This window comes from Pleurodeles waltl, chromosome 11, assembly GCF_031143425.1.
Source record: "Pleurodeles waltl isolate 20211129_DDA chromosome 11, aPleWal1.hap1.20221129, whole genome shotgun sequence".
Lineage (NCBI taxonomy): Eukaryota > Metazoa > Chordata > Amphibia > Caudata > Salamandridae > Pleurodeles > Pleurodeles waltl.
This window is the reverse complement of record NC_090450.1, coordinates 232,342,609-232,355,879: the sequence shown is the minus strand read 5'-3', so window position 1 is coordinate 232,355,879 and position 13,271 is coordinate 232,342,609. Positions and strand designations below refer to the sequence as shown.

The following is a 13,271-nucleotide window of genomic DNA, read 5'->3' as shown; positions in this document are numbered from 1 at the left end:
AATGCATAGTGCAAACATATTGTTGAATTTCTAGGTATAATTTAGAATGAGAAGAACACTTCCGCAAATGTCAGCTACATTAAAGGAAATGCAATCCACTTATGCTGTTGCCTCTACATGAAAACTGTCTCGACTAAATCACCTCATTACTGCCTCATTGGTCCAATGTTTACCTGCAAAAGACAACCCAGTATTGTTAGAGACATTACCCATGAACATGTGGCCAACCACACCAAAATATACTGAATTCAAAAGTGAATACAGCACAGACCAGACAAATATTCTGAACGTCTGTAATACAGTTAGTCTAGACATAGCTTTTTCTAATGCAGATAGAAATATTTGTATGGTTTTAGTACTCTGCTGATAAGGTGTATGAGTAATGAGAATTCAGACGTCTGTAGCTGTGAATCAACATATATAGATGACTGAGTTTGTTCTTGGACAACAAACCTACTTCATGCACTGAAAGATCAAAGAAGAACCCACAAAGACTACTGTCTTCCACATTATTAACAACTTCAAAAATAAGATCATAGCCACCACCATCGGTTCCAGAACTGTCAAAATTATAATAAACACTGTGCAAACTTTGCTCTATAAACCAAAATGTCAAGCTCCCAAGAGGTTGTTAATAATGTAGCTCTTCTCTCAGAAACATCTTTACATAAACTGAAGGAAAACCTCAAATGGTCTGCAATCCTTGTGAGTGACACATCCTAATGGTCTCCTTGATCAACAGGAGATCACATAAATCCTCTTATTCCTAACTTCCTTTTTGTACACAACTACCCCACATCATCGATTCTGCTAAGGAGTTATTTGCAGTACATTGCACCCCTCTTTTTCAAAATTGTAAACACCTCTCTTGAAAGATGCATTTACCCCCCTTTTTTTCTCAAACCTGGTTAAACAACATCAATCCGCTGAAAGTCAAACCTGCATTCTAGTAATTCTCCAAATCTTAAGCCTTATTTCAAAACTTATTATTAGTTATTTTCCTAGGAAAAAGTACTGCAAAAGCAGCTACCTCAGAATTTATTACCCACATCTCCAGTAATAACCTCCTGAATTACTTCCAGCCTGGATTCCGTCCCAAGCACAGCACAGAGACCACTACAATTCAGTTACTGAAAAACTTTAAAGATGCTTCAAGGCGGGGATCCTTGCCTGTTGGTATGCTCTATGTCTAAGCAGCTTTCTATACCCTTGAGCACAAGGAGCTCATATGCATTCTGTCACCAAGAGTTGGATTTGAATGTACAGTGCTGAATTAGTTTGTCTTTACTGTCCTCAATAGCAGTTTGTAAAGCTAGACTAATTTGAATCTCCCACAATCCCAGTCAAATGTGGCGTCCCCCAGGGCGTTATCCTCTCACGTTACAGCTGTCACATTTATCTGGAACCCCTATCTTCTATAATTCAATACAAAAATATCCTTATACATCAACATGCTGATGAGACACAACTTTGCATAAGGGTATCCAACTCTTCCACAACTGACATCTTGAAGATCATCCTTGGAATGCTGACCAGCTGGATGTTCTAGCTCTTCCTAAGATTACATCTAACCAACATTGAATATTTTCTCCTCTACTCCAGTGAATCTTCACCCGGTATACATATGTCGGTAGAACTGGTAACCCCTACAGGCTGCTTACAGTTTCTTGTGCCTCTTATCACACCTTTGGGCTTTCTCCTAGATCAACATCTCAACTTAACGTAACACATAGCCAACTTGGCTAAATCCTACTTATTTCAGCTTCACCTGCTTAGGGATCTGAAACCATACATTCCTCCTTCGGGCTTCAGAGCAATAGCTCAAGCTCTGATTCTTAGTCATTTGTATGAAGTAAATGCAACCTTGGCAGGCCTTCCAAATTATTTTTGGTGCCTCTAAGATCTACCATCCAACTGCTTGCCTGGTCATGAGAGGCTGAAAATCAGATCACATCACTCCCATCTTAAAACACCTTTACTGGCTTTTCCTGGAAACAAGAACTGATGTAAAAATCAATTCCTGAATTCAATGTATCTCTTCACAATCTAGCTGCCTGTAAGGAAATGCCTCCTTGGCATGGTTGCCCCCTGACTTTTTGCCTTTGCTGATGCTATGTTTACAATTGGAAGTGTGCTGTGGCCTGCTAACCAGGCCCCAGCACCAGTGTCCTTTCCCTAACCTGTACTTTTGTATCCACAATTGGCAGACCCTGGCATCCAGATAAGTCCCTTGTAACTGGTACTTCTAGTACCAAGGGCCCTGATGCCAAGGAAGGTCTCTAAGGGCTGCAGCATGTCTTATGCCACCCTGGAGACCTCTCACTCAGCACAGACACACTGCTTGCCAGCTTGTGTGTGCTAGTGAGAACAAAACGAGTAAGTCGACATGGCACTCCCCTCAGGGTGCCATGCCAGCCTCTCACTGCCTATGCAAGTATAGGTCAGTCACCCCTCTAGCAGGCCTTACAGCCCTAAGGCAGGGTGCACTATACCATAGGTGAGGGTACCAGTGCATGAGCATGGTACCCCTACAGTGTCTAAACAAAACCTTAGACATTGTAAGTGCAGGGTAGCCATAAGAGTATATGGTCTGGGAGTTTGTCAAACACGAACTCCACAGCACCATAATGGCTACACTGAAAACTGGGAAGTTTGGTATCAAACTTCTCAGCACAATTAATGCACACTGATGCCATTGTACATTTTATTGCAAAATACACCCCAGAGGGCACCTTAGAGGTGCCCCCTGAAACTTAACCGACTGTCTGTGTAGGCTGACTAGTTCCAGCAGCCTGCCACACTAGAGACATGTTGCTGGCCCCATGGGGAGAGTGCCTTTGTCACTCTGAGGCCAGTAACAAAGCCTGCACTGGGTGGAGATGCTAACACCTCCCCCAGGCAGGAGCTGTAACACCTGGCGGTGAGCCTCAAACCACAGGTTCAAATTTAACATGTAATATCTTGTTTGAAAGGTATTGCAGGTAAGTACATTAGGAACTTTGAATCATTTCAATTGCATGTATACTTTTCAAGTTATTCACAAATAGCTACTTTAAAAGTGGACACTTAGTGCAATTTTCACAGTTCCTGGGGGAGGTAAGTTTTTGTTAGTTTTACCAGGTAAGTAAGACACTTACAGGGTTCAGTTCTTGGTCCAAGGTAGCCCACCGTTGGGGGTTCAGAGCAACCCCAAAGTCACCACACCAGCAGCTCAGGGCCGGTCAGGTGCAGAGTTCAAAGTGGTGCCCAAAACGCATAGGCTAGAATGGAGAGAAGGGGGGTGCCCCGGTTCCGGTCTGCTTGCAGGTAAGTACCCGCGTCTTCGGAGGGCAGACCAGGGGGGTTTTGTAGGGCACCGGGGGGGGGACAAGCCCACACAGAAATTTCACCCTCAGCGGCGCGGGGGCGGCCGGGTGCAGTGTTAGAACAAGCGTTGGGTTCGCAATGTTAGTCAATGAGAGATCAAGGGATCTCTTCAGCGCTGCAGGCAGGCAAGGGGGGGCTTCCTCGGGGAAAGCCTCAAAGCCTCAAAGGCTCACCCCTTTGTCACAGCCCAGCAGGGCACTCCAGCTTAGTGGAGTTGCCCGCCCCCTCCGGCCACGGCCCCCACTTTTGGCGGCAAGGCTGGAGGGAACAAAGAAAGCAACAAGGAGGAGTCACTGGCCAGTCAGGACAGCCCCTAAGGTGTCCTGAGCTGAGGTGACTCTAACTTTTAGAAATCCTCCATCTTGCAGATGGAGGATTCCCCCAATAGGGTTAGGATTGTGACCCCCTCCCCTTGGGAGGAGGCACAAAGAGGGTGTACCCACCCTCAGGGCTAGTAGCCATTGGCTACTAACCCCCCAGACCTAAACACGCCCTTAAATTTAGTATTTAAGGGCTACCCTGAACCCTAGAAAATTAGATTTCCTGCAACAACAAGAAGAAGGACTGCCCAGCTGAAAACCCCTGCAGAGGAAGACCAGAAGACAACAACTGCCTTGGCTCCAGAAACTCACCGGCCTGTCTCCTGCCTTCCAAAGAACTCTGCTCCAGCGACGCCTTCCAAAGGGACCAGCGACCTCTGAATCCTCTGAGGACTGCCCTGCTTCGACGACGACAAGAAACTCCCGAGGACAGCGGACCTGCTCCAAAAAGACTGCAACTTTGTTTCAAGAAGCAGCTTTAAAGAACCCTGCAACTCCCCGCAAGAAGCGTGAGACTTGCAACACTGCACCCGGCGACCCCGACTCGGCTGGTGGAGAACCAACACCTCAGGGAGGACCCCCGGACTACTCTACGACTGTGAGTACCAAAACCTGTCCCCCCTGAGCCCCCACAGCGCCGCCTGCAGAGGGAATCCCGAGGCTTCCCCTGACCGCGACTCTCTGAAACCTAAGTCCCGACGCCTGGAAAAGACCCTGCACCCGCAGCCCCCAGGACCTGAAGGACCGGACTTTCACTGCAGAAGTGACCCCCAGGAGTCCCTCTCCCTTGCCCAAGTGGAGGTTTCCCCGAGGAAGCCCCCCTTGCCTGCCTGCAGCGCTGAAGAGATCCCTTGATCTCTCATTGACTAACATTGCGAACCCGACGCTTGTTCTAACACTGCACCCGGCCGCCCCCGCGCCGCTGAGGGTGAAATTTCTGTGTGGGCTTGTGTCCCCCCCGGTGCCCTACAAAACCCCCCTGGTCTGCCCTCCGAAGACGCGGGTACTTACCTGCAAGCAGACCGGAACCGGGGCACCCCCTTCTCTCCATTCTAGCCTATGCGTTTTGGGCACCACTTTGAACTCTGCACCTGACCGGCCCTGAGCTGCTGGTGTGGTGACTTTGGGGTTGCTCTGAACCCCCAACGGTGGGCTACCTTGGACCAAGAACTGAACCCTGTAAGTGTCTTACTTACCTGGTAAAACTAACAAAAACTTACCTCCCCCAGGAACTGTGAAAATTGCACTGTGTCCACTTTTAAAGTAGCTATTTGTGAATAACTTGAAAAGTATACATGCAATTGAAATGATTCAAAGTTCCTAATGTACTTACCTGCAATACCTTTCAAACAAGATATTACATGTTAAATTTGAACCTGTGGTTCTTAAAATAAACTAAGAAAATATATTTTTCTATAACAAAACCTATTGGCTGGATTTGTCTCTGAGTGTGTGTACCTCATTTGTTGCATATGTGTATGTACAACAAATGCTTAACACTACTCCTTGGATAAGCCTACTGCTCGACCACACTACCACAAAATAGAGCATTAGTATTATCTATTTTTACCACTATTTTACCTCTAAGGGGAACCCTTGGACTCTGTGCATGCTACTCCTTACTTTGAAATAGCACATACAGAGCCAACTTCCTACACTGCCTAACTGTTTCTTATATCCTCCATACTAATCCCCTCTTGAATGTAAGTTACACAAAACATTCTGATTCCTTGGTAGCTACGTCTGGGCAATACAAATTCTACATAAAAATAATAAATACAATAAATATTCACTTACTTCTCTAGCCAACAGTGCATCTATCACCTTGCTTCATTTGCAATGTTTAAGTTGTCCTATGTATTTCATGTAGAACATTGTTTTAAATAAACTTCAAATGAAAGAAAATATTTTATTTATTGGGTTTAGGTCTTATCAGCATACACCATTGAAAACACACTCATTAGGACTAACGGGTTTAGTGTTTGAACTGAAAAATAATAATGCCTCCGGTCTTTTGACAGTACCATTTTCCTTACCCCTTTGGTAATTTTCACACGTTTACCCAAGAGACAGCACTCATTTCTTTAAGTTATTGACTCTAATGTCAATGTGATCCTAAACAGTTTTAACTCTTGGATGCCTTTTGCCTAAGAAGTCAACTATATTCTAAGAACACATGGCAAGTGGTTTCCAGAATGGGTGAGGAAAGACAAAGAAAGCAACTAGGGCTCCCAAGTAGAAAATTTGTATCTCAAATTATTAAAAGGGTATACAATGGTTGTTCATTATAAGTCCAGGGGAGCTGGACCCTTGCTACAGTTTCAGTGAATCATTAGGGGAAACATTTACAAAGCCTATGATTAACCTGGAGGTCCATCATGGATCCACAGGGCGATTGGATTTTTACCAGACACTCTTATTATGTGTTAATTAAAACTATCCACATACATATTAGAACATTATAAACAGAAAATTATACACCCTAAATTATTTTCACTTTTATTACTCTACGTAAATTAATCAAGTCTGGGGATGGCATTAGCAAATATTTACCAATACCTACTCCTTTATGTGGTGCTTGGAGATCCAATCTAAGCATAGGCCATTCATTTTAAGACCAGGTGAAGTAGAGTCATGCTTAGACTGGCTCATGGTTAATGAAAAAAGCATCCTAAACTTTTCAATTCATACCCCATCAGCTGTCTTTAATCCTTCTGATTTTCAGAGAGAATTAATAATGTCAGTGTGTCTAAATAATGTGATTATAGGTGTTGCTACAGTAAATAGTTTCTCTGGAAAGCATCTAATGCTGTCATTAAATGGCATGGGCGTTCTTTTATGTACTTTCTTTTTGCAGACCTCAGAGAAAGATATCATAAGCAAAGAACAAGGGGATTGCAAGGCAGGCTCGGCATCGGATGTGATTCTTTTCAAGATTGATGTTCCTGCTAACCGCTATGATCTTCTGTGTCTCGAAGGACTAGTTCGAGGGCTTCAGGTTTTCAAGGAGAGGTAATATGTTGCATTCATTAGACATGTGTTTAACGCTACTAATCTTTTTCACCCTCCCTAGGAGTTGCACTAGATTACTTATTGAGATTATTTTAACCTTTTGTTATCTCCCGCGAAGGTATGTATGACTAAGGAAGTTTATCTCAAAGTGTCTGCACCCTCCCACATTTATCAGTAACTTAAGGCGAAGTTGTGTGTGCATATTTTTTTTTTTTATCCCTTTTATCTGGTGAAAGTGCTTAAAGTGTCCTTGGGGCAGTGCAAATAGTGTCTTTCAGCCAGCAGTATTTTCATTAGGCAGGAGTTAAGCATTCACAACTAGCCATATTTAATTAAAGGATTACAATAATTTGCCAGGTGTGTATCTTGGCTATTAGATTTTGTACTATCCAGATTTATTCTAGAAACACCTGTATGCTTACTGTTAGAAATTAGGTTAGTGGTTGACTGGGGAGTGAGTCCAGGTCAAGCAGCAACCACCAATCTAGTCAAGGTAAGTCCCAGGGAAACTCTAAATCAACCTGTGCTCACCGTCTGGTAGTTTGGCACAGACATTCAGGCTTAACCTAGAGGCAATGTGTAAAGTATTTGTGCAGGTTAGAAAAATAGAACAAAATTGAATAAATAAAACAAGACCAAAACAGCACCTAAAATCATAAAGCGCCAACTGCGGCTATCTGGTCGCGATGGACTGGGTCAAAGTAAAAAAATTCAAGGCTGCTGCAGTCGAATTTGGGTCGCATAGGGTCCCAGATTAGTCTGGCTGAAGTTTTACCTTCTCAAGAATTGTGGCAAGAGTCCCATTCACTGAAACAAGTTTGCTGGGAGCAAGGAAAGCATCTCTGGCAATGGTTGGCAGAGCATGAAGATCAGGCTGGGCAACACAGACAGATGGGCTGGAGCTGCTGCTGGGTGGCAATCCTTTCGGCTGGGTGATGCTTGCTGTGTAAAGAGACAAATTTGTGGCATCTTGCGCTGTGTTTCCTGGTAAGTGAAGAGATTCTGGAACAAACAGACCCATTTGCAAAGAGCCCAGATGCTTGACTTCAAGAGTGTAAAAACCACTTCCAAGGACTCAGGACCTGAGAGGCGCCTCTTGGGGATCAGGAGCTCATTGAAGAGGAGTCCAGGAGGTGTGGGGAGCTTATTATGTCCCTGAGGCTCAGAGGAGGCCTGCAGAATGGCCCTTTGAGTCACTCTAATGGTCCTGGGGTCAGGATGGGTTCCAGGTCCAGTTTTTCCTCTCCAGGCAAAAGGGCAGCAGGTAAGCACAACAAGGCAGCAGCTCCTTTACAGTGGCAGCCCTTTCAGTAGCACAGCAGTTGTTCTTCCTGGCAGAGTATCCACAGGAACACAAAAAGAAGATGGATGGGGTGCTGAAACATTTTAAACACCCCCACAGATCTGGGTTAAATCTACTGTTATTTTGCTCACCATGACACCCCAGTTTGGGCCCAGCCATACGCAAATCAGTCTTGACCCTGCTCTCCATGGAAACAGTCCAACCTGAACTGCCAGGCCAGGTTCTTCCTGGACCGGAGACAAGCATCCTGGCACCGGTTTAGGTGTATTGCCCCTCATCAGCCAGGCTAGCATGAATCTAGTGGTACATTGAGCAAGGGACCCACGTCTGGACATACCCAGGCCACTTAGGGCAACGTTAGCCTTTTATAATTTTTTGTTGCTAAAGTTGCCCTAAGTGGCCAGGGTATGCCCAATCATAGGTCCCTTGCATTCATATTAGTAAGCCAACCCCAACTAGTATGGTACACTTTAAATCCTGAGTTTGTGTTTTTCCAGACCGAACATACTTGAAATATACTGTCTACTAGTATGGATGACATGTGATTCCGACACCTTGTAACCCTCATTGATTTATTTAACGTTTCCTAGAATGATTTACACTTGTATAGTCCATTGTCTCTGTATAATGTGTCCATGATGTAAAGTGCTCTAATGCCCTGCAATGGTATGAGCAGTGCTATAAAAACAAATTAAAAGTTTGTGAATGAGGGCCTATGAGTAGATGAAGGGCACTGTTCAAGAGTGGTAGTAAAGGAATCCGTGGAGTAGGAGGTCATGAGATTGTGGCACCAGGCGCCATCTGTGCTAATGCTGGCCTTGAGAAACTGAGGCGCTGATGTCTGTCACTGTGCTTTTTGACAATTTTGTCCGTTTGGGATGGTGTTGTACTCTATCTTGACTGTATGTACAAATAGGTATGTACATATGGACTTCAATAGTACATTCCTTATTTTATAATACAAGTGATAATCTGTTGCATCCAGTAAGTATTTTATTTTGTATTTAATTGTGTGTGTTTGCATATCTGCACAGAGCATTAATAAATTACTGCCTCTTTTTAATTTAATGGTTACACAATTGTTTTACAGTACGATGAGTTTACAAGGGCACTAGGCTAATGCCTTTCCATTTCAGGTGCTTTTCTTAGAGTTTCTCATTGTTCAAATGGGTGTAATTTCTGATATTTATCTGTTTCCATGGATTTCATGGCTTGATTTTGCTCACAAGAAAGTGTCACTCTGTCACACATTCGTTGTTGAATCTTGTTACTACACTGAAACTATCAAAATGTCACACACAAGCAATTTGAAATAGTTTGGCAGCTATATATTGTGCCAGGTCGACTTGGCAGTGTAAAACTGCACTCAGACTCAGCAATGGCAAGCCTAAAACATGGTTATGGGGCTACTTAAGTGGGAGTCCCAATCGGGGTTGCAGGCCCAATACGTAGCATTTCATTTACAGTCCCTGAGTACAAATACTAACACTTTACTAGGGGCGGTCTAGTAATTTAAATATGCAAATTGCAGATAAGCCAATATTCACATCTTTAGGAGTGAGAGGCGCAAGCACTTGAGCACTGGTTAGCAGTGGTAAAGTCACAGAGTCCTAATACCAGCAAAAACAAGGTAAAAAAAAATGGAGGAGGTAGGCAAAACGTTTGGGGGGGAAACCACCCAAAGCTGTCATGCCTAACACTTATGTGTTCCATTTCTTTTATTTTTGATAATATTACCAACCATTTCCCTCCTTTAATCACAGCAATATCCTTCCAATGTGTATATGTTACAAAGGGCCAGATGTAGCAAAACTTGGTTTTGCGACTCGGAAATTGCGACTTCGAGCGACTCGCAATTTCCGAGTCGCAAAACCATATGCAGAAAGGTGTCTCAGACACCTTCTGCGAGTCGCTATGGGGTCGCAAAGACCCACCTCATTAATATTAATGAGGTGGGTCGCAAATTGCGGCCCCATAGCGACTATGGGCACTCACTGATATGGAGGCCTACTGTAGTCAGCAGACCTCCATGTCCGTGACTGCTTGTAAATAAAGCAGTTTTTTTTTTTTTCAAGTGTAGCCCGTTTTCCTTAAAGGAAAATGAGCTGCACTTAAAAAAAAAATCCGAAACCTTTTTGTTTCGGAATTTTTTCAGGGCAGATAGTGGTCCCTTGGACAACTACCTGCCCTGAAAAAATAATATGGGGTCCAGTCACAAAGGGGAAGGGGTCCCATGGGGACCCCTTCCCGTTTGCAAGTGGGTTACCATCCACTTCAAGTGGATGGTAACTGCGACTCGGTCGCAAATGGAGTTGCATACCACTGCGACTCGCAAATAGGAAGGGAACACCCCTTCCTATTTGCGACTCTGAAATGCATTTTGCGAGTCGGTCCCGACTCGCAAAATGCATTTCTGCATAGCAAACTCCGGTTTGCGACTCGCAAACGGCGATTTTTGCTGTTTGCGAGTCGCAAACTGGTTGCTACATTTGGCCTTAAGTTCTCTGTTAACACAGGAACCTTGCCATCTTACCTGTGTTTCTTGGCTTACTATCATACCGCCTTCTTTTCTATTATGTTTTTGAATTGAAATCTGATGTTATTTTAATGGTTATCAAGATATTTTGTAATTTTCAGCTGCTTAGGTATTGATGATTTATTTCTGTACACCATCTTTCAACAGTCTAGCGGCATGTATGTAGATGGATGTTGATTTCAAATGAAAAGAGAGGGAAATTATTAACAAAGTTAAGAGTGTAGAACCATGGAGATGTCTCATACTTTCTTTTAATGTTCCGTGAAGGAGCTAAAAATAAATAGCTGGAAATTACATCTGTATTGTTAAAAGAAGCTCATCCCTTTGCTCAACTGGATGGAGCTAATTTCAAACATGCAGGAACATTCTTCAACTTAAAGCAGTTCAGTTTCACTTTAAGTCCACAACAAATCGATTTATTGATCTGCAGCTCTTTGGTTGAAATCTCAAGCATTCAATTGTACTTTTCTGTTTATGTGAGTTAGTGTGATAAGAAAACATCCATTGCTCCTTTGGAGACCTAGGAATCACGTGCATAAGAAGAAAGTCTTAAAGGAATTGGCCTGAAACAGTGCTGTAAATGCCCATCTCACTCACAACCTTTACATACAATTTCCTGGTGGGAAACCTTATGTCCCAGTGTAGCTTGCACTTTGAGTTGTGTTTAGAACCCAGGACACAAGTAAGAAGGGAGCAGAAAAGCTACACCGCTTTAATATACACAAATCCTCAATGAACAAATGTCTTACTGTATTAGTAAAAATATATATTTGCACCAATGGGAATGAAAGTTTATAATTTTCCGTTTTAGTAACGGTCTGTATTATCATGTACCATTGTTAAACATTTTTGAAAAATATTTTTTGCAGGATCGAGGCCCCGAGATACAAAAGAATACTTCCAGAAAATGGGACGATTCAGAGGTTAATTATCACTGAAGAGGTGAGGCACACTGAAAGACTTTTGAGTCTACTGGTACAGTCAGTTTAAGTGGTGCATTTATGTGCCATTTAGGTACCATTATGAATCAGTTTATGTTTTAATCTGCATCCTCTACTGTTCTCTTCTCATCTATCACTACTGTTCCAGTGTTAAGTAGTTTGTGCAGCAACTGAGTTTTGTATTCACTGCAGAAACATGAAGCCTTAAGAATTCCTGAATAATGTGTGTGCCAATACTTCTGAAAATAGACTTTTGTCAAAGGACCTGAAATAGGCACATCTGTAATAATGGATTGCTTAGGATATTTGTTTGGTGGCAATTCACCCATCAAACATTGTTTTGCCATCAAGCCACTTGGACCCTTTGCTTCCAGAAACTAACCCCCCTGTCCATTAATTGGAGAAGTGAGTGAAAGGAAAGTTGGATTGGGATATATGATGATTTTGAACCTTACCCATCTGTACCTATTTTGCTTAACCACCAAGACAGTACAGTGTCCACTATCAACTGAAAATTGTATACATAATTGAATCTAAATATAGTTAGCAATGGCTTACTACCACAAATTAATAAGTAATTGCACAATCAGAGATCTAGAATGGAAACCGATTTGAATATAATGGTAAAAATAAGTAGTGTCTTAAAATGTACAATTGTTTTTTGATTCAAATTGAATTTGTATTTGGTATCAGCTGCCATGTACTCGGTGATGAATTAGTAAGTAGTAGTAAGTTGGTGAACTTTAATAAATGATTAAACATGTTGGAAAAACTGTTAAATGTAAAAGCCTTGTGTTATTTCATTCTTAACACTGTGTTGGTGGATTGTTAAATTTGTAACTGTTTTAAAAGGTCCACACGTGTGGAAGGAATTGTGTGTTTCCTTGTGTAATTTGTAAACACCTGCCAACTCTTGTCACTTTTCCCTTTACTCTCTTGTCCCCATAAGCCCATTTCCTAATCTTCTTTTTTTTTTTTGGTCCTCATAATACTATTGAGCACCAACTAGATTGCCATCAATCTCGTAAGCTCATGGAGGTCATGTTTCCTCTAGGTCATGGGATGGAAAAAGTTTATTCCCAACCTAGCCCGGTAACAGCGACAAACCATGGGACCAGACCCTATTAAATCAATCAAAACTTTAACAAATCCCAATGCCATTTCCCACTCCCATTCACGCTCCTCTGTATTCCTCTTTTCTGTGCTTCCTTAAAAAACAGAACAGCTTTAATCCAAGCCTGCCAACTACATGTGAAAGAGTGTACCCAATTCCTGCAGATTTCTCTCTCTGCAAGCAATATCAAATAGAACACCAAATTCCTATAATGTTGATTTAAGGGTGGCTGGCCTGGTATCTGAGGTGTTATTCCAAACATAATCAGACCAGGGCTTACCATGCAAATCAGTGCCCACGGAGTCCGATATCGTCTTGCTCACTGCTGTCCATAATGCCCCCAGTTTTGGGCAGGAGGCAAACATATGCACTTCATCCACCTCACTGCCACCACACCTCTTACATTCAGAGGTTACACAGCCTCTTATCCTAGCCAATTTCTGAGGTGTCCAATATACTCTATGGAGGGTAAAGAAATGATTTCTTCTCAGGGCGGCTGGCTTTACCACTGAATATAGAGTGGCGAAGGATACTTGCCGTAACTCTCCCAGCTGCTCATCCGGCAAGAACCCAATCCAACCCTAATCTAATGGCTGCATTGTATCCTCTACTGCTGTCAGGAGGTGCTGGTACCATTGTGAGACTTCCTTCTTAAACACCCCGGACAACTAATGATCCA

General features: G+C 42.9%; 1 protein-coding gene across 1 annotated transcript in view; it reads left to right on the top strand.

Moving 5' to 3' along the window:
• The window catches only part of FARSB (phenylalanyl-tRNA synthetase subunit beta), a 326,792-nt gene that overhangs the window by 22,334 nt on the left and 291,187 nt on the right, over positions 1 to 13,271 (top strand). Inside the window, exons 3-4 of the mRNA XM_069213466.1 lie at positions 6,544 to 6,698; positions 11,407 to 11,479. Of these exons, the coding sequence (XP_069069567.1) occupies positions 6,544 to 6,698; positions 11,407 to 11,479 (228 nt within the window). The remainder of the gene's footprint in view (positions 1 to 6,543; positions 6,699 to 11,406; positions 11,480 to 13,271) is intronic.